General features: G+C 41.1%; 1 protein-coding gene across 1 annotated transcript in view; it reads right to left on the reverse strand.

The window, feature by feature from the left end:
- Positions 1–257: 257 nt before the first annotated feature.
- gjd1b (gap junction protein delta 1b) overlaps positions 258–23,107 on the reverse strand; it is a 32,927-nt gene continuing 10,077 nt past the window's right edge. Inside the window, exon 2 of the mRNA XM_085479264.1 lies at positions 258–1,616. Within this exon, the coding sequence (XP_085335390.1) occupies positions 767–1,616 (850 nt within the window). The 3' untranslated portion in view covers positions 258–766. The remainder of the gene's footprint in view (positions 1,617–23,107) is intronic.

Here is a 23,107-nt window from a genome sequence, read left to right on the forward strand (position 1 = left end):
GCAGGCAAAGAGAGGAAGCAAAAGAAAAACGTTCTGTCTTCCCCCCCCTCCTTGGTTCATATGTTTTCCCAAAGCGTGACGTCTCCCTCCTGTTCTCCCTCACTCTCAAACTTGCCTTCATTCCCCAGAGTCTGTCACGGCTTTGACAGTTCTTCCGTTCCTCTTTTTAATAATGTTGCTGCTGCTCATCCTCCCTGTCCCATCCCCTATCCTGCCCCCCCCCCCCCCCCCCCCCTCCCATTTTTTTTTCACTGAGGCTGACACAGTCCAGAAGAAAAGCACCATGGGATGCATCAAACAACCATGTCGCCTTCGAATATCCCCAGAGAACACAAAACAGCCTCTCATCTGTTTTCCTCCCTCTTCCCCTCTTACTCTCATCTCTAGATCAGCCCCGTGAGGATTTAATTCTCCGCATAAGAAACGAGAAGCAGAGAAGGTCGTTAGTTAAAAAAGACAGAAGTATAAAATGGCAGTTGGACTATCTCCTTATGAGATCAGCATGTCTTTATTATGTATGTTTGCAAAACGAAATTTGTTGTCCTCTTTGATGCTCTCTAATTTTCTTCCTTCTCAAGCCTCTGCTGACTTTCAGCGCCGCAGAGCCTGAGGTTTGGTCTTTTTTTTACATTCTGTTTCATTCTGTCATAGAGGAGAGGTCATCTTGTTTGACCTCCACACCATCTTCATTAAATTAAAATCAGAATTCGTTCATTCTCTCTGTTGCACATTCATCCCGCTCCCCCTCTGTTGTCTGTCTTCATCGTCAGACGTAGGCCGATTCGCTGGACTGTGTGCGTCCCAGGTTGGGTGGCTGAGACAGATGCGCCATGTCCTTCTTCCTGATTTCACAGATAGACTTCCTGCGGGCCTGGACGCCCCTGATGGCGGCCTTGATCTTGCGCCAGCCGAGATGATTGAGCTCAGCCAGATTGAGCACAACACAAATGCCGCTCACGGCAAACATGAAGACCAGGAAAACCGTTTTTTCTGTGGGCCGGGACACGTAGCACTCCACCTCCTTGAGACACGGGTAGCGGTCGCACTCGAAAATCCCAGGCACGCTGAAGCCATAAAGGAAGTACTGGCCCGCTAAGAAGCCAATCTCTAGGGCGTTTCTGAACACCACCTGAATGATGTAAAAGCGGGAGATCCCTTCTTGACGGCGAACCTTGGAGCTCTTCCCGTGCGTGAGGCCCCGTGGGGCATTGGGGATCTCCTTCACCTCCAGACAGTCAGGTTCTTCCTTCCCTCCTCCACTATCCCCTCCGTGCTGAACTAGAATTCCATTTATGTTGCGGAGCTTCCGAGCCCCATCCCTTCCGCCGTAGTCCCTCTCCATTATTGGATAGAGAAAAGAGTAGCGCCGGTCTCTCTGCTTGGCTGACTGATGGACAGAGTAGGTGATAAAGCAGAGGCTGGGTGTGCACACCAGTATGATCTGGAAGACCCAGTAGCGGATGTGGGAAATGGGGAAGGCTTTGTCATAGCAAGCTTGGTTGCAGCCCGGCTGTAAAGTATTACAGATGAACATGGTCTGCTCATCCTCGTACACCGTCTCTCCGACGATGGCCACAATCAGAATACGGAAGATGACAACGACAGTCAGCAAGATCCTAAAAGACAAACAACACAGAGATAAATGGGGTTAATACAATATTTTCTTTTGGAGAATGCACTGAATAACAATACTGTGCATTTCATCTCACCATCTCACCTGGGTGTTATTTTTGACTCTGAGCTTGGTTTTATCCCACATACTAAACATGTAACCAAAACTGGATTTTATCATCTAAAAAATATAGCCAGAGTCCGCCCTATTCTCTCTCGGGCCAACACGGAGATGCTGATGCATGCTTTTATTACCAGTCGCATTGATTACTGTAATGCCCTGCTCTCTGGTCTTCCTAAGAAGAATATTTCAACTTTACAACTTTTGCAAAACTCGGCAGCTCGTGTGCTGACGAAGACCAGAGGGCGGGCCCACATTACACCGGTTTTAGAATCGCTGCACTGGCTCCCCGTGTGTTTCAGGATCGACTTTAAAGTTCTTTTATTGGTTTTTAAATGTCTTAATGGTCTTGGGCCTTCTTATCTCTCAGATCTGCTTTTACCATACGAACCCTCGCGGACCCTGAGGTCCTCTGGTACTGGCCTTTTGATTGTCCCTAAAGTCAGGACACATACTCACGGAGAGGCAGCTTTTCAGTGGTATGGTCCTCGTCTGTGGAACAGCCTGCCGGAGGAGCTCAGGGCCGCAGAGAACGTACATGTTTTTAAGAACAGGCTCAAGACCCACCTTTTTAATTTAGCTTTTACTTAACGTTTATTTATTTTATGCTTATTTGTTCTATCCTGTTATTCTATTATTAATTTAGACTTTACCTAATATTTATTGATTTTATTCTTATTCATTTTTTAATCTTCTTACTCTATTTATATTTATATTGTATCCTGTTCTTATTTATTTTATCATTTTACCCTGTATATATCCTATTGTGTCATATCTCCAGTGTTTCCTCAGAGGGCGCTCTCTGCACCGGGGCTGTGATCGACCATGGCTGCTGGGTCTCTGGGGGTCCTCTCAGCCTGGCTGGGGGGCTCCTTGGCCTCCCTCCTGCTGTGTGCCCAGCCTGGAGGCTGCGGTCTGTGACCGGTTCCTGGCGCAGACGGCTCCCTGTTATAGTGTTTCCTCACTTGGCTCATGCGAGCCCAGCCCAATTTTTACTCTTTAAGTGTGCGCATGTGTGTATGTGTGTGTGGGTGGGGGTGGGGGGATATATGTGTATTCACATCATTTATGTTAATGAGAGTGTGGGGAGTGAGTTGGAGGGTGGGGTGGGCTGCTTTTAACTATGTAAAGCACTTTGTGCTACATTTTTTTAGTATGAAAAGTGCTTTATAAATAAAGATTGATTGATTGATTGATTGATTGATTGATTGATTGATTGATTGATTGATTGATTGATTGATTGATTGATTGATTGAGTTGTGTTCATCTACAAGAAAACGTCCCTATCAGAAAGGTGATAGAGGTGATGAGGGGATGAGATGTCCTCTCCCTAAAATACATCAGCATCTCTAGCTGGGTTATGGTAACCTCATTCCCTCCACCAGAAGTTATTTGTTTAATGAAATTATGTCCAGTCCTTTGAACAAAATGCTAGCAGGAAGTCAAAGTAACATTAGAGAGAAAACAGATGGCAGCTCACAGAGCTATTGTGACTGACTGGTACCATCATGTTTCTCTTTACTCGCATGTTAGGTGCATGGATACATTTTGCTGTACCATTTAACCCCGATATGAGCAAACTGATAAGAAGAATGTAGCTACATTTATTTTCTGGTCTTAACTAAGGGTTAGCTATCAGGGCTCTCTACTATAGAACCAGCTCCCAGTTTGGATTTGGACTTCCTTTATGATAAATCTTCCCATACTGCTTCTCTTGGTGATTGAACAATTCAATCACCTCTTTCCACTCCCTTGTGTTTATACACCAGTGTTATATTTCATCGTTAGTTATGGAAAAAACTCTTTCTCCCATAGCGTGTCTTTTGTCATATCTTCCTCCGCTTAACCTGAACCAGTCGTGGCAGATGGCTGCCCCTCCTCTGAGGTTTCTTCCCCTTAAAAGGGAGTTTTTCCTTCTCACTCTCACCAAGTGCTTTCTCATAGGAGTTGTATGATTATTGGGGTTACCTTCCAATATTGTAGGGCCTTTGCCTAAAAAGTATAAACTGCCTTAAGAGGACTGTTAGTGTGAATTGGTGATATATAAATATGACTGAATTGAACTGAAGGGTTCCGAACTGTCAATGGCTGACTCATTATTAGGAAAACAAAGCTATAAAGACCAAAGGGCAATAGAAATGACCTTATTAAGGCTACAAAGTTAAGCAAGGTGACTTGACGCTGAAATCAAAGCACGGGCTTTAAGGACGAAAGCCGAAAAGAAAAGGGAAAACCTGTATTAACGAGAGAGAGAGAGAGAGAGGCATTGTGTCACTGTTAAGTCACTGTTCCCCCGGATAAGAACCAGAGAAGAAGAGTGCTCCAAATGTCATTTATCAGCCAGAGTAAACACTCCAGAAGAAAAACATTTATGTGCAGAGCATTGCTAACGCTACTCGTCAGTCCTCATAAGTCAACCTGCTACCTGTATCTTACAAACAGAGTATGTGTGTTTTGTGAAGAGGGGAAGCAGCGATGACATATCCACATCTAAATTTAGTCTCTCTTTTCTTTGCATCTTTAGGCCCAGCTAGCATAGCAACCACAGTTTAGACTCACTTAAGTTGGAAATGTGATTAATCTTGGTAATATCCAAGCACCATCTCTGTGTTGTTGGCTTTCTTGTTAACAATACACCCAGTGGCGTGTCTAGAAAATTTTTGTTGGGGGGGCCAGGTAGGGGCACAGATTTGGAGAAGGGTGGCAGATGTAATTGGCAGATAATGTTTAAAAAAAATTCAACCAACCGTTAACCATAATTCAATAATCCTATAAACCTAATAACCGAATGCGCTTTTAACTCTTATTAGAATGAGATTTTAACCACTACGGTGCAAAGTTTTTAGATACTGCGTTGATAAAGTACAAGAGATACAATCAGTCAGTGTTTATTCAGCAGTCAAGGACAGCAATATTTGCATAGTATTTTTACTGACATATACTGCACATATGTTTTGGGCAAAAACATTTTTGAATATTAAAATACGAACATTTGTAACAAACAACTGACAAATTAGCCATTCCAATGCAAAACTTTATCTGCCTATTAAAAAAAGAAGATAATCTTCTCACAAACTGGTGTTTGATTTTGAAACAGGAAAAAAGTGGGGAAACAACTGAAAAGACTAACATTTGAATAAAACCTGAAAGCAAGTAAATACTTTCTATGCTGCCTTATGGTAAACTTTGGTAATATTGATCAAGAACAACACTGGCTGATGATGAAATACAGTCAGCTGGCATGGTGACACTGCCAGTATTAACCTGCAGGGCTGGACTGGGACAGAAAATCGGGCATTTTGACTACAGACCAGCCCACCAGGTATTAAAGCCATAAAGACTTTGAATGAAAACAAATGCTGTTGTGATAGTCCCATATGGAAAAGAAATAGTAAAAACTTATATGACTTAACTCATGAAAGTGGCCACTTTCTCATTACTTTCATATATTGTTTTAGTAAGTATCCAAAACATACAAGATTCATTATATAATCTTTCAAGGGATCTTATATCTGTTTTTACTCTTGTATGCTTTTCATACAAGTTTCACACAAGACATTTACAAACTTTATAAAATTTATATATATCTTTTCCATATGTACAGTCTTTTTGGTATATGTATGATTTCTATACATTTATGTCAGATAAAAACTTTGGTTGTAAGATTTAGATAATTATTTAATAAAAGCTAGATATTTTAAATGAGAATAAGAAAGAAAAGTATTTCTTTGTGCCCCACCTCTCCCTGTTAATGCCCTACATGCCCCCCTGGCAACACTTTGCTAGACCCGCCCCTGCACAGTTACCAGCTGTCAGCTACTTAGAAAAGGATCCTGGTGTTATTTTTCTCTCAGAAACAGTTCATAACTTCCCTTCAACTCATTCATGTCACCTAAAAGGTAAACCTGTTTCTCCATCACAGCTCTGATGATTCAGTAAGGACATCTCCTGGTTTCATCTTCATGTTTCCCTCTCACCACATATCCAAACTGACATCATGACCAGCAGCTTTACAGCTGTGGCTCCAGCAAACATCAGCTGATATTAAAAATTAATATTAAATAAATTCTAACAACAGCTGATCAAGCTTAAACGTGCTGCTGTTGTTTAGCGCGACATCCGCTGGTTTTCTCTTTCTGGTGCAAAGTGGGCGATAAACAAACAAGAGAGAAAAGCCGATCAGCTGATCATTGATCAGTTTCATGATTGAAGTAGAAACAGGAGAGGGAGGGGAGAGAATGAGAGAAGAAGAGACAGCTGTGCAGCGTAAACACAGAATAACTCCAGCTTTGTGTCTTTTTCCATTCTAGCTGAAGTTCGGGACAAACTGTGTTCCTTCTTGGCTCAATACGAAACGTGTAATATTTTCTCTGATTGAGGGACCATTCCATTTTTTAAGGAGCCGTTGGCAACTCTACTAACTAAACGTATGAATAAAATAAAGTTCACTATCAGTAACATCATAGCACCCACCCAGCTGTATAAAAACTCCGTCAAGCTGGCTAGAACGCAGTATGAGTTATTGCAACTGACGGTAAAAAGTCAGCACAACGAAAATAAACTCCACCTAAACTTAGTTCATATCTGACCCAGATAGACTGCAGGTCATAACTTCTTACCTGAAGTTCAGTTCACCTGACACTAGGACCGGCGGCTGCCTCGGGTCTCTCCTCCTGCCTCCCCTTCCCTCATCCACCTGCTGGCCTCTGTGGAAGCCCCGCCATAGCCACCACCAAACACCTGAGTTATTTTTACACATCGACCTGCATCTGGCCAATCCACCACCTCTCATTGTTCATGCCCTTACAAAAATAAATAAAAAATAAGTCACCGGGCATATGCCCGGTATGCCCGATGGCCAGTCCAGTTATGTTAACCTGCAACTCCATACAGCAATGTTACGACTTAGATTATATCTTATAACTCATAACTCTTATGTTAGCTGCCCTCAGTAGCCTACTGTCTGAAATATTCCACGGCTGCAATAATTCTTTAAGTGTTATTTTTTCCTTGGTATTCTAATTTCACCGAAGTTTACTAAACTCAACAAACTTAATATTACTTACCAGGACATTTATTCTGTCCTCATTTTCTTTCACCGAAAAATTGTTTCCTGCAGTGCCGTCTTTCTGCTTGGCTCTCCTACCTTTGCTAACGTGATGCACATAGCGCAGAAGCCGATGCTGCATTCACTTACACTCGGATATCTGAGCTTCACCGTGAAAACATAATCGGACATTTGATATTTGATTGAATTTTATTGTTTTGCCTTTGGGGTGGCACCTGGGGTGGCCGGTCTGGTTGGGGGGGTGGCCTGTGCCCCCCCAGGCCACCCCGCTGGACACGCCACTGAATACACCCTCTTTCCTTTTAGTTCCATAGCAACAGGTGAGAAGGAGGTGAGCTTTGTTTGCAGATTTGGTGCTATTCCTGTGTGTGGTGTGGTGAGACAGAGATTATTGCTCCTGAAATGGGTTCACATCAACTCAGCCTCGGTGTAGGTGTGCCTCGTTATTCGCGTCTATCCGGGCATTTGCTTGCATGTGATGACTTGGCATATCTGTACACTTTGTGAGTCTGTGTGCCTCCATTATGTTAGACACACATATTAGGTAAACTGGATTCTTATATTCCTCTCTACTTTCTTTCTTGCCAACATCTTTTTCTTTGTTCTGTTCTTACTTTAGGCATCCTTCATTTATTTTTCAGATCTTAGACCGAGCAAGCACTTTAGATAGCAAGCTTTTTGCACGCTCCATGAGCCGATGGCTGTCTGGCACTGTATTCTGCGACCATACTTGTCTAAAACAAGATTGTGCACCGCAGACAGGCTCAGCAATATTGTTAGTGTGTTGATCGATTGTTGCATTACTGTTCAATCCCTTAAATACGAGGTTTGAATTCTGTGTAAGATGTGCTCTCACCAATCACCAATGTTTAGATAAATGAAAGTGTCATAAATAAGAATCGCTGTCGTTGCTTCACATGAACCCAGAGGACACGCCATTCACTGGCTCATCAAAACCTGACCTCATTACATTTATCATGGACTTATGGGTTTTGTGCATGTGCGAGTCATTAGATTTTGACATATAAAAATAGCCATGGAGTTAGTGCTAACAGGCATTACAGTATGATGAATGAAGAGAAGCTCATTCTTGAAAAAGAGCTTCACAACAGACAGTTGGAGTGTTTTGGGTGTAATTTAGACAGCAGTAGTGAATGATACACTTCCCAATTTTACATGTTAGTGTTATTTTTGCAGTTGTGTTTGCATTCATTTAAATATGTTGGTAATATTGCATATATTACATAATGCAAGCCACTAAAAAGGGGGCAAGACTTGAGGCTCCTAGGTGCTGCTCCTTGATCAGAAGAATCCTTTTTTAAGCCTAAAACATTATGTATATATACTTTAACAGGTGTCTGACACAAGGAGCTATACCTGTTTGCTCTGTTTGGTCTCATCTCTGATACTGACAGTCACCAAACTGGATTTCTCCACTGTGTTGTGTTTGGAGCATTTTCATAGAATTGCCTGACAAATAATGGGGCTTCCTGTGTGGTAGCCCCATTACTTCATTTTGCAAGTAAAATTTTAGTATTTTTTTATTAGCCTGCACTAATTACCAGATTTGTGTCTGCTTCTGGCAGCCTTACACCTTAAGAATGCAGCTTACTAGTACTTGCTTAGCACTCAACTCTCTTGTCCGATTATTATCCCAGAATGCATCCAAAACCATCAGATGATGCGATGGTGGCTATATACATCTTTTAGACACAGCCAGTGTTACTATAATACATCACTATTTGTTCATTGCTGATCCATTTATCAAATCAGTTTCTGTTTAACAGTAAAATCTAACTTTTGTGAAACAAAACAGTTTCAGCATTTCATCAACTCAGTATGTAAAAGGTAAAGTACAAAGCTTTCTCAGATTTATCATATCAATTAGAGGATTTGTTTATCTGGACACTGTTGGGAGTGGACTGTGAATCCAGGGGGAGACCCATGGTGCTGCACCTGAGACCCTGCCAGATAATCATTAGATGGCATTTGGCTGTGTGAACGGTAATCTACCAATCGCACAGTGGCTTCGCCAGTCTTGCGTGGCGCAGATGTGGAGTTGAAGGGCAGAGTTAATCCTTTCCAGAGTCCAGTGGCATGCAGCTCACATGTAACTCCTATCAAAACGACAGGTCACCAGTGATGGCTTCCAAAATGAAAAATAAAAGACTCACTGCCAATCCTTTCACCTGTGATCAGCAGCAGGGAGAGAGGAATGTCGGAGCAAGGGGGAAAGGAATAGATGCAAAAAAAACCCCAAAAATAATAAGCGATTCCATTAAGGAGCTTAGTAAGCAGGGAATTCACAATACAATGGTGGAGAGTGTATAGCAGTAATTGTGCGCACACAAACACACATATACTGTAGCAGAGGAACGTCCAAACGGGGACGGGAAACTGTTGAGTGAGCGCTAACAGAAGACATCAGCTTTCTGTTGAAGATGAATGAGTTCCAGACAGGGATAAAAGATTATAAAGTCACCAAAAACGCAGTGGCTCAGACATCTTCAACTTAAATTAAAAGAGGTATGTGCCAGTAGTGTGACGGCGTGCGAGAGATAGAGAGGGGTTAGTAAAGAAAACCAGCAATGGAGGAAAATCTCATCGTAGAGAATGAATTATATAATAGCTTCCACACGCAAACCCAGTTCTGTAATCTGTGGCTGGGCCAAGGGAGGATTCTTCCATTAGGGGTCTTTTTGTTAATGCCATCGAATAGCTTTAGATTATCGTACCGCACAGAGCAAACCCCACCTGTTTTTTTCCCTCTCCTTTTCAGAGCATTATTCTTTCTTTTCTTGGTTTTATTCACTCTTCATGCAGCTTTGGGCCCCCATTTATCTCCCTTGCACCACAACAGCAGTCGTCGGCCCCCATGAGGAATAATCCGGAATAATCTTAAAATTGTGTCTGTAGTTTTCTATGTAAAGCCTTGATTCACAAGTGATTCCCACAAAAAAAATAAAAATGAAATTCCACAGAGTAAACTTCCTTCTTATCTCATGTGGAGAAATGTGCAGATTCACATTAACATGCACAATTAAAATGAAGCAAAGATTTTTACAAAAAAGTTGAAATCAGCTTCATTTACATGATTTTTGTGTTGCTTTATCACTGAGTGTCTAGCCAGTGAGCATATTTATACACCGGGTAATTTATAAATATGCTTGAACGATATTACAGACACGTTTCTCAGCACACTCACACCCTCGGTTCCCAGCAGACAGTGTTTGTTGTTCCTTTTGACTAATTTATTGGTGATTATGCAAAAACATTACACCAACTCCAAAACGCCTCCTCTCCTCCAGCAACTGCAAGTCCCTGACCCGCCATCTTTTTTTTGTCTTTCTCATTATCTGACAATAGAGCTCTAGCAATAAAGGGGTGGTTGTATGTTTTGAAAGCTCTCATTACGGGCATGCAGTTAATTGTAAAAAAAATTGATGTAATGTACAATAGCATGAAAAAAATTATAGCTCTGGCATGTGACTGGAGAAATCTTGTTCCATCTGTTTCTCCATATGTATGCAGACATACATGGACACAAACACACGCAATGCTGCTGCTGCTGCTGCCCTGGTAATCAACACTATTCAACTTTCAGAGAAATTAAAGTGCAATTCACAGTGCAGCCTCCGTGGTATTAGAAATGAAATCTTTAATTTATCTTTAATGTCAGTCTTTTCCAATTAAACTTTCCTCAAAAATGATAGAAATCGAGGTGATGTGGGAGTTGTTTCTCATTATGCGCTGGAGCTGAGTTTCAGATAATAATGAGGCATAGCAGATGAACAAATGTAGCTCTCTGTGTTATGATGTTTGTGGAAAGGCATTTTTGAGTGTGCTGTGTTAGACAGGGAGAAAGGTTGAGATGTTAATATGGTGGAAAAACATCACAAAATTCATTAACTGTGGATGAATGCGATCATGAGAGAGCTGAGGCTCTCTTAAGCTCATATTGAGGCGGATATTGAGGAAGAGGAGGGGAAGGACAGAAAATAAGTGGCTCGAGGGATCAATAAGGAACACAGGATTGTAGATTGGAAGATGTGGCAGTGGAGATAAAAAAAAAAGAAGAAGAAGAAGAAGAACAGGGATGAGGGATGAGGAAGCGCAGCAGTGGTTCCTTTACCCATAAACCCAGCAAACACACACACACACCCCTATCTTCCCTCTCTCCCTTCAATCTCCCCTCTACTCAACTTCCCTCTGCTAGTTACCACGGCAACAGGCAAGGGGCAGAAAATGAAGGGAGATGAAGAGAAAGAAGTGTGCAGACTAGAAGCTAAGTCAACTAAAGAACAGCGTGTTTCAGCCGAGCAGGGGGGCACATTTGTCGCACCAGTCAGAGCGGAGCTTCGGTGCCTCAAAGGGCTCGATGCAAGTTCACTTTATGCAAAAAGCCCAAAGAAGAGTTCACTGAAAGAGTAAATTATGCCAGCAAGGCACAGCAAATTATCCAATGTTGAGGTTGTTTAGAAGTAATTCAGATTTTCAAATCCAGAATATACTGGCCCTGCTTTTAAGTGTTTGTGTGTGGGGGTGGGAAAGGGGGGCTCGGGCTCCACAGTTATTGCATTTTAAGGTGAGAAGATAAAGGAAGTTTTAGAGATAAGATACAGTAACTATTTTAAAATATGGATACATAGTCTCGACTTTTAATGCTACAGTTTCAGTTTATGAAATCCCCAGTAATATTAAGTCAAAGAGAAAGCTCTGAGCTCTGTCTCTGCAGGCTGAGGAGTCCATCAGCTGCTTCGGGTTGTGATGTAAGGCTCATTGATACGGCTAACCTGCTAATCTTTTTCAGACTTTCACCTTTGGTCTCCTTCGATACCTGTTGGGTGCTTAGCTCGGCTTTTGTTTGCACGTCACACCACTACCTCCACTGTCAACCCCGCATCGCTGCTGCCACTCAGTTTCTATTAGTTACATCCCCAACCCGCTTGTTTCTTTTTGTTATCCATTAGTTTTTGTCCCTCACAAACTGACCAGGCAGTTCCATCTTGTGTCATCTGTTTCACCTCAGATCTGTCCCTCACTGACCCTGATAATCGATCTGAATTGCTTTTTGACTTCAAATGGAGAGCAGTGGAACAAGGTTATCTTCTTGCTGTGCCTCCACTATAAATTAAATTTCCTGACATGAGCGGTTCTAGAGGAGCTGGATGGTTGCATTCATTGGAACTGTCTTTCAAAATGCCTTTCAAGTGTCACATTTGATAGAGAGCAACTGAAAATGACCTCATCCATTATCACAATGGAAAAACTAACTAGAGACGGGAAATAAAAAGATGACTCTGTTTGGTTCTGCTATATGCTGGCTAGATTGCATAACTGTCATAAAATAATATACATTGACAGCTAGCTGTTAGCATGCTAAAAGAAGACAATGCTGAAGCTGCATCATGACTGCTTTAGTACATATTTCAGGATGTCAGTGGGACAGTTTGAGCTCTTGTTGGCAGAGCTGGGTCCACATCTGAGGAGTCAGAGGAATCATTTCAGAGACCTGTTTGCCCCAGAGCAGAGTCTTATCTCAGTGTCTGAGGTAAAATCGTATTATTTTGCTTTTTGTGTTTTCAGTTCCGACACATATTTTGAGCTAAGAGTGCACTTGTTGCAAAATGCAGTGGCTTGATTTGCCATATCGGATCAGAAATGGGCTTGGTTCAAAAAATAAATGCCGCAAATTCAAATTTAGGTGCTTGGTGTGAACACTAGCATCAGGAATAGGTGCAATACTTCCAGGATGTTACACGTCCAGTGTGTAAAGGCCTTGAGGGTTGAGTTTTTAATAAACTTAGGCATTAAGGTCTGCCATAGAGGTGGAAAAAGGACAAGTTTAACAATCAGGGAGCCCTCCATACACTGCTGTTTTGGGGTTTTGTAGTGTAGTCAGTGAACATCCTGCTGATTTCCTGTTCCACACACCAGCTATAGTTTATACAACCACATATATTTTTAAAAGCTAATAAAAAAGCTGTGTTGTTGTCTGACAATAACCAGTGATTCTGGTTTGCATTTCAGTCAATGTTTTGCCTTTTCTACATGAACTGTTTACCTAGAGATTAGTCATTTTAATATTGCTGTATTTTGAATTACATTTTTTTACTAAAGACTCATGATCCTAAAATTAATCTCTATACTGATTTCATAGTTGGGCAGACAGTGATTCATCTTTTCTGAAGCATTAAAATATTGGTGTCTGGGACACTGAGAGCCTGAGGGCTGTGGTGTACACCGTGAGTTTTTAAAAGCTTAGCTTAAAGGCGGGCTGCAGATGAGTGCTAATAAAAAGCTGTAGAGGGGTAGAATAAGAACTGAGTAGTTTTTGGGAGCCATGGCGCTTCAGAAAAAGAAGGGACACAGTACTGCAGCATGTTGAAAGGACAAGTGCCTCAGCTGAGGCAGTTAAGGCTTGGACCCAGAAAAAAGTACTTTTCAGAGGGTCACAAAAAAGTCATGTAGGTCACTTTGGAGACAGTTATTAGGTATATAAACTCTTAATGATGTTCAGCAATACAACAGACAAAATATTGCTGATTTTTTTTCTTGCACCCCATCGCCACCCTTTATCCTGCTTCTCTTTCTGCTTTTTCTCTGAAAGGTTCAACTCTTTATCTCTCCTGTGTGTCTCAAGTAAACCAGTTGTTAACCCAAATCCAACCAACAGCGCGGACAGATTTAATCCTGTCACATCAAATATGGATGGACACTTGTCACACACTCTCTCTCACAGTCTGTCTGTTCCTTTGCCAAGGTTTATCAATAGCTCGTAGTTCACAGCAGGTCATCTGGCACCAGGTTGGATCCAGCCTCATACAGGAACCCTGAGACCCACACTCTCACACACACACACCCAGGGGGATGTTCCGGTGCTTCAGGCCAGCGACAGAAGGAGTGAGGGGGCTGCCCTCTCCCCTGCTGACAGACCTTTATCCTGCATGGCCACCCACCTCACCACATACACACACACACACACACACACACACACACACACACACACAAACACACACACACACACACACACACACACATAATCACATGCACAGACACTCTAAACGAACTAAACTAAAATACGGAGACCTGTAACACCAGCGATTGCACTGAGCACCAATTCTGTCAGGACACCTTTCCATGCACATGTGCGTGCATACACACACACATTTAATCAGATACACGCAGTCTTCCAGCTGTTACAGGGCATCACAAAGCCGATTGTGACTGACATTGCTGAGTCCGCCATCTCAGGAGAAGATGAATTTCTAATACAGAGACCAGTGAAAATAGTTACCGGACCTTTGCTCTCGAGTAAGATGGGATCAGGGCTCCGTAGCTGTTTACTAACAGTTTGCGGTTCTCTAACATGGCAAAACTGACTATTCACCTTTGCTGCTTGCTAAATTGATTTTCTCGTCTTTCTTGATATCTGGCAAGACATGAGTTGTGGATGGAAGCCAGGGTACCTAGAGAGAACCCACACTAACACGGGAAGAACATGCAAACTGCAGATAGAAAGAGCAAGATGTTTATTTTGTTTTTATTTAGCTTTTTCATTTAGGAATAAAATATAAACCTGGACGTGTTTAGTGCATGGCTGCCTTAAAAATGGCAACAGACAACTTTCTCCATCTTTCATATACAGTCTATGGTTTTATCCTGCTTTTCAGAGGTGTGATCACAAACTGCCTGTAGTAAATACATGTTTTCTTAGTCTTTCATTTAAATAGAAATAACTGAGTGATAATTGCCTAAAGTAAACTATTTCTTTTCATTCCCTGCTAAGCTCTCCCTTTAAGATTTCACATGCTATTTATTGTCAGAAAGCTTGAAGTGAAAAGCTTCTATCGAAACCATGTGACGTGATATGAATGGAGCCTCGATAAATGCCACACAGATGCCTGTTGGGAGACACAGCTTTCTCCAGTAAATTGCAGCCAGCATCACAAGTCTTTTCTGCTGTCATTCTACAAGTTGTGAAGTCTAAATTTATCTGTATTCACCTCACAACACTGTCTACCAAGTATCTCTTTTTTTTATAATTAGCTACGAGAGTGGTGCAAATGCAACCTACTGCTGACCTACTTCCCTGCAGCTCTGCCTCACCGCTTAATTGAAGAATCTGCAAATGCACTGTTCCAAAAAATAGTTATGTCAAAGTATCTTACTGTATATTTTACAGTTTTGTACTGTCCTTCTAGAATATCATGAAATTTACATAAGTAGACTGTGATTTTATATGTCAAAGGTAAAATAACATAACATCACTGTACATATCGTAAAACACAATTTACTTGTTTTTTAAATATATATTTTTTGTATATTAGCTGTGCTAATTATATATTTTAAAAAGTAAATGTAGAGGTAGGAATTGCAATTAATATAAATCTCAAAGTATTCACAACATTCCTGAACAGAAATAGGCCTCTGCACATGGGGTGAGGGTGTGGCCATGAAAACAATGTGACATGCCATTGGATGTTGGGACACATAATAACATGACGCTAAGCATCGGCTAATGAATGTGAACTAACAACCACAAGGTCGCGGGTATGGCTGTACTGTAGGAAAAAATCCTAATATAAAAGTATTTTACTGTGCGTTTTACAGTTTTGTTCTGTTCTTCTAGAATATCCTTAAAGTTACGTAAATAGACTTTGACTTCACATTTCAAATGTAAATTAACGTTAAATCACTGTAATGTAATAAAACATAATTTTCATGATTATTAAATGTATCTGTCTGTACATATGCATATTTAGATTGTTAAAACACATTCACAAATGTATCATGATTTCACAAATATCTGTCCGTTATTTGAAAGATCGAACTGTTGAATTCAAATGTAATGCTATGGAAAAGTATATAACATGATTCCTATAAGCTTGTGTTACATCACATAAGTATTATTATCATTGCTATTTAGGGTGATCGTGGCTCAAGAGTTGGCAGTTCGTCTTGTGATCAGAAGGTTGCTGATTCGAGCCCTGGCTCGGACATTCTCAGTATTGTGTCCGTGGACAAGACTCTCCACCTACTGGTGATGGCCAGAGGGGATGATGGTGCGATATGGCAGCCTCCCCTCTGTCAGTCTGTCCCAGGGCATGCAATCCATTATTATTTAAACCAACTATTAACTGTATATTTCTGTACATTTACGTATTATGATTCATATTGCCATATTAATTGACCTTGTTTATAGGTAATTTCATTATTTGATCACGTTAAAATGTTCCTAATTTAATGTCTAAAAGCACTTGGAAAAGGCAGAATCCCATGTAAAATTAGCGCAACAAACTCTATTTTCATTACTGAAAATGACTGTATTTTCATGAGAAAGTTATTTTCTGTTATTTTACTGTAGTATTTTGGCGCCCCAGCTGCTGGAATATTACTGTTTTCTTAAGATTTGTTTTTTTTTTCCTATTTATAGATAATTTCATTGTTTAATCACATTAACATCTTCTTAATTTAATGTTTAAAATCACTTGAAAAGGCAAGATCCCATGTAAAATTAGTGCAACAAACTGAATCGTCATTACTGGAAATAACCATATTTTTATGAGGAAGTTATTTTCTGTTATTTTACTGTAGTATTTTGGCGCCCCAGCTGCTGGAATATTACCGTTTTTTAAGATGTTTTTTGTAACGGTGTGGGATCGTGTTTCGTGGAGTGAGTGTGTGTGTCGAGGTGTGAATGCATTGCCACGATTTTGCTACTACTTATAAGACTGACAAACAATGATTTTGGTCTTTGTGGCCTGTTGGACAGCAAACCTTAAAACTTATCTTTGCCCTACAAACAGTCAAAACTACATCACACACACATGAAAATCAAGGTCAAAACACATAACCAAATTAAATGAAAGCAGTATAAATACATAAGCAAATTAATGAATTAACTTTTACGTTTTCATACATTTTTCCATTTGCCAAAGAAAAAAGTACTGTAAGGTGTTAAATTTAGACAACGCACACTAGCTTGCTGGGTTTTTTCTCAAAGGCATTTCCATCTGCAGTACTTTACAGTATTCATAGAACATTACAGTAATTTACAAAAATATCCAGCATAGTGGTGTGACTACAGTTTTGTATGGTGTTGTATCACTAATGGGGATTAGATTAGTATACTGTTTTCCTGCCGATGCTCAGGTAGCTCTACCTTGGCAACAGACCATGTGATAGAGTTCAATGGGAGAACACGACATTAAAAATAGACTTTCTAAAATTGACTCACTGATCATTCACTCTGTATCAATGGTGAGACTGAAAAAAGTGAAAGGAGTGAAATGAGTCACCATGGCAACAGAGCAGCCAGTGGGAGCGTTGGTTTTGGGGGGTAGGTTGTAAGGTCGTGATGGAGGAGTGAGGCACGAGCAGGAGAAAGAGCAGCAGGACAGAGGAAGCAAGCGATTGCGTGGGCAGGAGACGAGGGATGGAGCGGGGGTGGGGGTGGGGGTCAGTGGAGGGAAATAGAGAAAGACAGAGAGAGAGAGAGAGAGAGAGAGAGAGAGAAATGATGGCCGTAATCCGGATTAAATCAGTGGGTTTTGGACAATCCCGAGCTAAGACCGTCCGTGCCAACTCCCCACCCACCGTGGCAATCCCGTGCCAAGCCCCAGCCCAAATCAGCCTCTTTGGCACATGCAGGGAGCCTCCATGACACACAAGCAGACAGCACATGGCCATGCAGGGAACATCCCAAACCCACTCACACAAAACACACTCCAGAAAAAAAATATTACTAATACCTATTTTTATACAGTGTTTCTACAATCATGCAATCATGCAAATCAATGACAAATATGAATGACTGAAAGACACATGACATAAAATTTTTTAAATGATCTTAAATCCTGGGTTTTATATAGATGTAAAAGATCAACATAAAGTATGAGAATAAAAGCTGCCACTGTAGCTGGTTTAAAGACACGAGCGTGTGCTTGCTTCGGTTTTTACCACAATTTTAATGATATTCCAGTACAGAAGCTCAGAGATATACAGATATACAGAGGGACATGTTGGAACATTTTTGAAAAACTGAGAGTTTGTGTAAAAAATTTAGCAAAAGTCGATGAGATAGAAACAAGTAACTATGAGATGATGTTGCGGCAGCAAGCAAAGAGACCATTGCAGTGTATACTGGGGCCTTAACACGGAGAGACAGACAACCATTCACACTATGGCCAATCACTAATTAACCTAACTGCACTTATTTGGACTGTGGACAGAAGGCAGAGTACCTAGAGAGAACCCACACTAACACGGGAAGAACATGCAAACTGCAGATAGAAAGAGCAAGATATTTATTTTGTTTTTATTTAGCTTTTTCATTTAGGAATACAATATAAACCTGGGCATGTTTAGTGCATGGCTGCCTTAAAAATGGCAACAGACAACTTTCTCCATCTTTCATATACAGTCTATGGTTTTATCCTGCTTTTCAGAGGTGTGATCACAAACTGCCTGTAGTAAATACATGTTTTCTTAGTCTTTCATTAAATAGAAATAACTGAGTGATAATTGCCTAGAGTTAACTATTTCTTTCATTCCCTGCTAAGCTCTCCCATTAAGAATTCACATGCTATTTATTGTCAGAAAGCTTGAAGTGAAAAGCTTCTATCGAAACCATGTGACGTGATATGAATGGAGCCTCGATAAATGCCACACAGATGCCTGTTGGGAGACACAGCTTTCTCCAGTAAATTGCAGCCAGCATCACAAATCCTTTCTGCTGTCATTCTACAAGTTGTGAAGTCTAAATTTATCTGTATTCACCTCACAACACTGTCTACCAAGTATCTCTTTTTTCATAATTAGCTACGAGAGTGGTGCAAATGCAACCTACTGCTGAGAATAAAGCGCGCTCCCTGCAGCTCTGCCTCACCGCTTAATTGAAGAATCTGCAAATGGGATCGTGCTTCGTGGAGTGTGTGTGCCGAGGTGTGAATGCATTGTCACCCCCTATCTGCTTGCTGATATGATCAGCTGCAGACATGGGGACTGCGACAGTTTTGGCAGCATGCACGTTCGTGTGAGAAAGCGTGTCTATGTGTATGCTCCTGCCCCTGAGTGATGAGTAAATATAGTAACCGCACTGCAAGCTTACGCACATGTTCGTATATTTGGATGACCATCTGGTTATGAGTGCGCACATGTGTGTGAAGGGGCATTTGTGTGAGAAGGCAGTGAATCAGATGGTGCAGCATGTTAGTCCTGGCAGAGATTGTGTGTGTCTTAGCAAGGTGTAAGGTGTGTGCACTTTTGCTATTTGTTTATTCGTGTTGAGTCAGTTGCACTGTGCAGACGCTGATACTGCCTCTGAGGAATAGTCATCACAAACACGCACACTATAAACAGCAGAAACAGATGGATCGACCACAAACCAAGTGGTCCTAACAGTAATCCAAGTGAAGTGTTAAGATGCAGCCGAAGATGGGAGTTGCTTTGTGGGGTGCAAGGGGGATAAATCAGTGTCAGAAGAATATCCTTTTCATCTTCAAAAAGCGAGATGGGATGAGATAACAGGATACATGATGATGTGTAGAGGAGTGGTTTTATCTGATCAACAGACAAACATGATGATCAATCAAATAAAATGGAGCGTCTTTACAAAGCCTGCATAGTAATGCTCTTAGTCATGTCTCACAAAAGCATATTGTATAAATAAGACAATAATCTCACAGTAATCTCACAATAAAAACACCAAGCTCACAAAAATAGACCCAAGTGAGAGAACATCAAAAGCTGACGCTCTGCCTTGTTCCAAACAAAGATCAAAGATAGATATTTGTTGTAATTTTAGCCCTCGTATTTTATGTAAGTTGCTTTTTTTCCCCTCTTCCTAACCTTTTTATAGCACTGAAAACAGCCAGGCAAGGATGAGTTTTAATGACATTTCATTATCATTAAATCACAGATTCACTGTGTTTTGTAAGCACTGCGTGCACCATACACTTACAGATATTCTGGGTGGCCCTACATGGGAATTTGTTCCACTGTAATCAAATGTTTAAATATTTCAAACACAACTGTCTCCCTTGGTAACAGCTGTGTTTACATGCATAGGAGTGCATTAAATACAATCATGTGAAGAAGTAAGAGTTCACAGGACTTTTATGTCCAGTCCTGGACAATGTTAAGTACAACCTTACTGTTTCCACAGGAATTAAGAGCAGAGGTAGCAGCCAAGTGCTGCTAATCAAATGCATTTGATTTACGGATAATTAGAAAGTGTGACCACTGCTGTAAAAGCAGAAGTCTTGGCAGTTTGCTGGTCTGGAGCATTCAGGTATGTGTTAACACAATGCCGCAACCTCCCCAGGATTGGACGTGGCAGCAAATTCACTCCGAGGTCGGACCGAGTATTGCTTAGAGAAAATGCAAAAAAATGCAAAAGCTACATCTCAGACTCTAGTGGCCGCAGTTAACATGTTAAATGTTAAAGTTCATGACAGAACAATTAGAAAAAGACTGAACAAGTGTGGCTAGTTTGGAAGTGTTACCAGTAGAAAGACTTTTCTCTCTACAAAGAACATGGCAGCATGGCTTAGGTTTGCAAAGTTAATCTGAATAAACCAAAAAGACTTGTAGAACAATAGTGACTCAGTCACTAATATGCATAAGGAATTGTTCTTACCCTGCACAAAAAGTGAAAAAAAGTGATGATGAAAAAGTGAATCAGACTTTTTGCAAATCCTTGGTGTCATGCTCACTGCCTACAATCCGCATACTATCTGCTTACCACTATACTGCCATTTATTTGTATAAGGAAACAAGTTCACCTTGAGGTGGAAAAGGTGGTGACAATATTGTTATACGCAGGGTTGCACATAAGTGCAACCCTGCGGACCACTTATGTGCACCCCTGGTTATACGAGACAATCCTGCAAAAAAGGTCAAAAAGGTTTGGCAGGACAAAGTCTGAATTAAGAAAAGTAAATGGCGTCTGAAATGGAAGCCAAAAAAGGCACAACTTTGCAAAGGGTTTCCATGGACACCTCATACCAGCTGTCAAACACGGTAGTAAACACGGTAATAATTTGGGCTTGTTTTGCACCCACAAGATCCCCAAGCACATTAGCGTTACTGTGTCATCTATGAACTCCTCTGTATAGCAAAGTAGAATCTGAAATGCATAACCTGAAACTAGGTCATCCAACATGGCAATGAGCAAATCTTGGTATCTGTCTATGGATGCAGCTTTTTGACTAGGGTAGCTCACATTAGCTAATAACTTGGCAGTCTAAAAATGGTCACTTCTGGCCCTGAAAAACCAACCAACCATTTCCAGCTTCACAATGAGAATCCACTAGAGGATTACCTCATGGGCCATCATCTTATCCATCTTTTATTTACAGTCTGTGAGTTACATCAATACCCCAAAACCACATTTACTATGGGTAGAGGTGATTTTTGTAGTTTAAACTCATTGTCTGGCTTTTTAAAAAAAAAAAAATCAGGGATCCGAAAGGTGTAATGTTTGCTTTACTTTGGATTCAGCTTGTGCCGCTAAAGCATGAAAACCAGCATGCAGTGATGTGAAGTTTGTTTATGATAAATAATTCATTGCATCACTCTGAGTATCATGCAGTAATACAGATGAGCACAGGGACTGCTTTTCTTGGGTGGGTTTTAAGGTATTGACTTTGTGACAACACAACAGTGGATGCCGGCAGGTGGTTCTTAATAACTTAAGGTCCCCCTCATCCCCTCCACCCTTGAGATGTTTTTATAAATTGATGCCCTCCTAGATGCACAAAGCAGATTGGCATTAATGTACAGGTTTATCATCTACTTTAAATAATGTCTTACAGTGTAACCAGTAAGCTGTCAGCCTGTAAATGTCATAGGCAGCTGTGAAACCCAAATGCAGTACACAGTATTTAAAATCAAAATCATTCTTTAATGCTGTTTAGAAATGTTTTTTTGAACTGAATCCAAATATTCAAAATCACTTGGAATAAATTCCTCAGAGAAAACAGAGCAAGAAAGTGAAGAGCAATCAGGGACAGACCCAAACTGAGCGTTCAAATACACAAAGGCTGATTAGGTGGTCGGTAAATAAAACAGGTGTAACCAATCAAGCAAAAGAAGATTTAACAAGAAACAAAAGGGAGCTAGAAACAAATAGAAACGCAAGGAATGCCGAATAATAAGACTATCCTCAGGAACTACGAGCTTGAGACTCAGTACGCTAATGAAAATACATTAAGAACATATAAATGTTAAGCACGCAGTGTGGGTGCTCGGTTAATGACCCAGGAGCATGACAGTAAATGCCATGTCAACCCTGACCTTAGCATATGTGGAGCGTGAGATTGAAGCAAGGAAGAATAAGCAGCTGGGGTACAGCGAGAGGATGGGGGAGGAAGTAGATACGGGGTGTAAGCAAAAAGAAATGAGAACACGAGCTGTGTAATTACATGCAGTTGCTCTCTTTTTCTCCCCCAGCTACAACTCTGCCTCTATAGTAATCCCAATGGAGGCTGGTTGTAGTATTCCAGCCATGAAAGGCTGTGAGCAGCTAAAGAGCAGCTCTTTCCTGCTCTGAGGGCTCATTTCCAGGATCTTTGTATCTCGAGCAGGAACACTAGTGCATACTTGTGAGGCACTGTCAATAATAAACTTATGTTTGATATTTCATTTCCAGATGCTGCATGTAATTAAAGTTTTATCAGCAGCTGTGTAGGAGCCATCTAATGTAGCAGGAATGGCATGAGTCTTACTCCCATCAGTAATTCATAATCTGGCAATATAACATGTGAGGTCATTTTAATAAGTGTTGTGTGGTAGCACCGTGAAGGCGCTGACATTACAGCCGGCAGCATCTCAGGGGTCATTACATATGAATGGAAGGAAGTGTGAAAGCAGAGACAGAGAGGGATGGAGGGAATACATGTTGGCGGTCTCACTTGGCTCCCTGTTAGAGTGTCTTTTTAACAGTCTCGCAGGGGAATCTGCCGCAAGCGACTCGATATCGCAGCCTCTTTCCTTTTTTTTCCTGCAATATAGCATCATTTGTGAGCTAATTCTAATTATGTACAAACAAAATCGAGCGTAGCCTCTACGGGGTTGCGAGTGCTCCACAGGGACTTGCTAAATAAATGCACCATGATCTAAAGGTCATGTGACGACAGAGCTGAAACTTGCCACCAACCAGAGACGCATCGAGTTGCAGATAACAAAGGTCACTAATAAATATTGGTTTTAGCTTAATGCATGCATTGGAGTGTGCTGATAAAGTGGCATACACAGATACATGCACACATATATATGGATGAGCTCCCTGAGTGAACACTCTT

Source organism: Copadichromis virginalis, linkage group LG14, assembly GCF_057382275.1.
Source record: "Copadichromis virginalis isolate Kocher_CV1m ecotype Utaka linkage group LG14, C_Virginalis_male_GT1.1, whole genome shotgun sequence".
NCBI classification, from domain to species: domain Eukaryota; kingdom Metazoa; phylum Chordata; class Actinopteri; order Cichliformes; family Cichlidae; genus Copadichromis; species Copadichromis virginalis.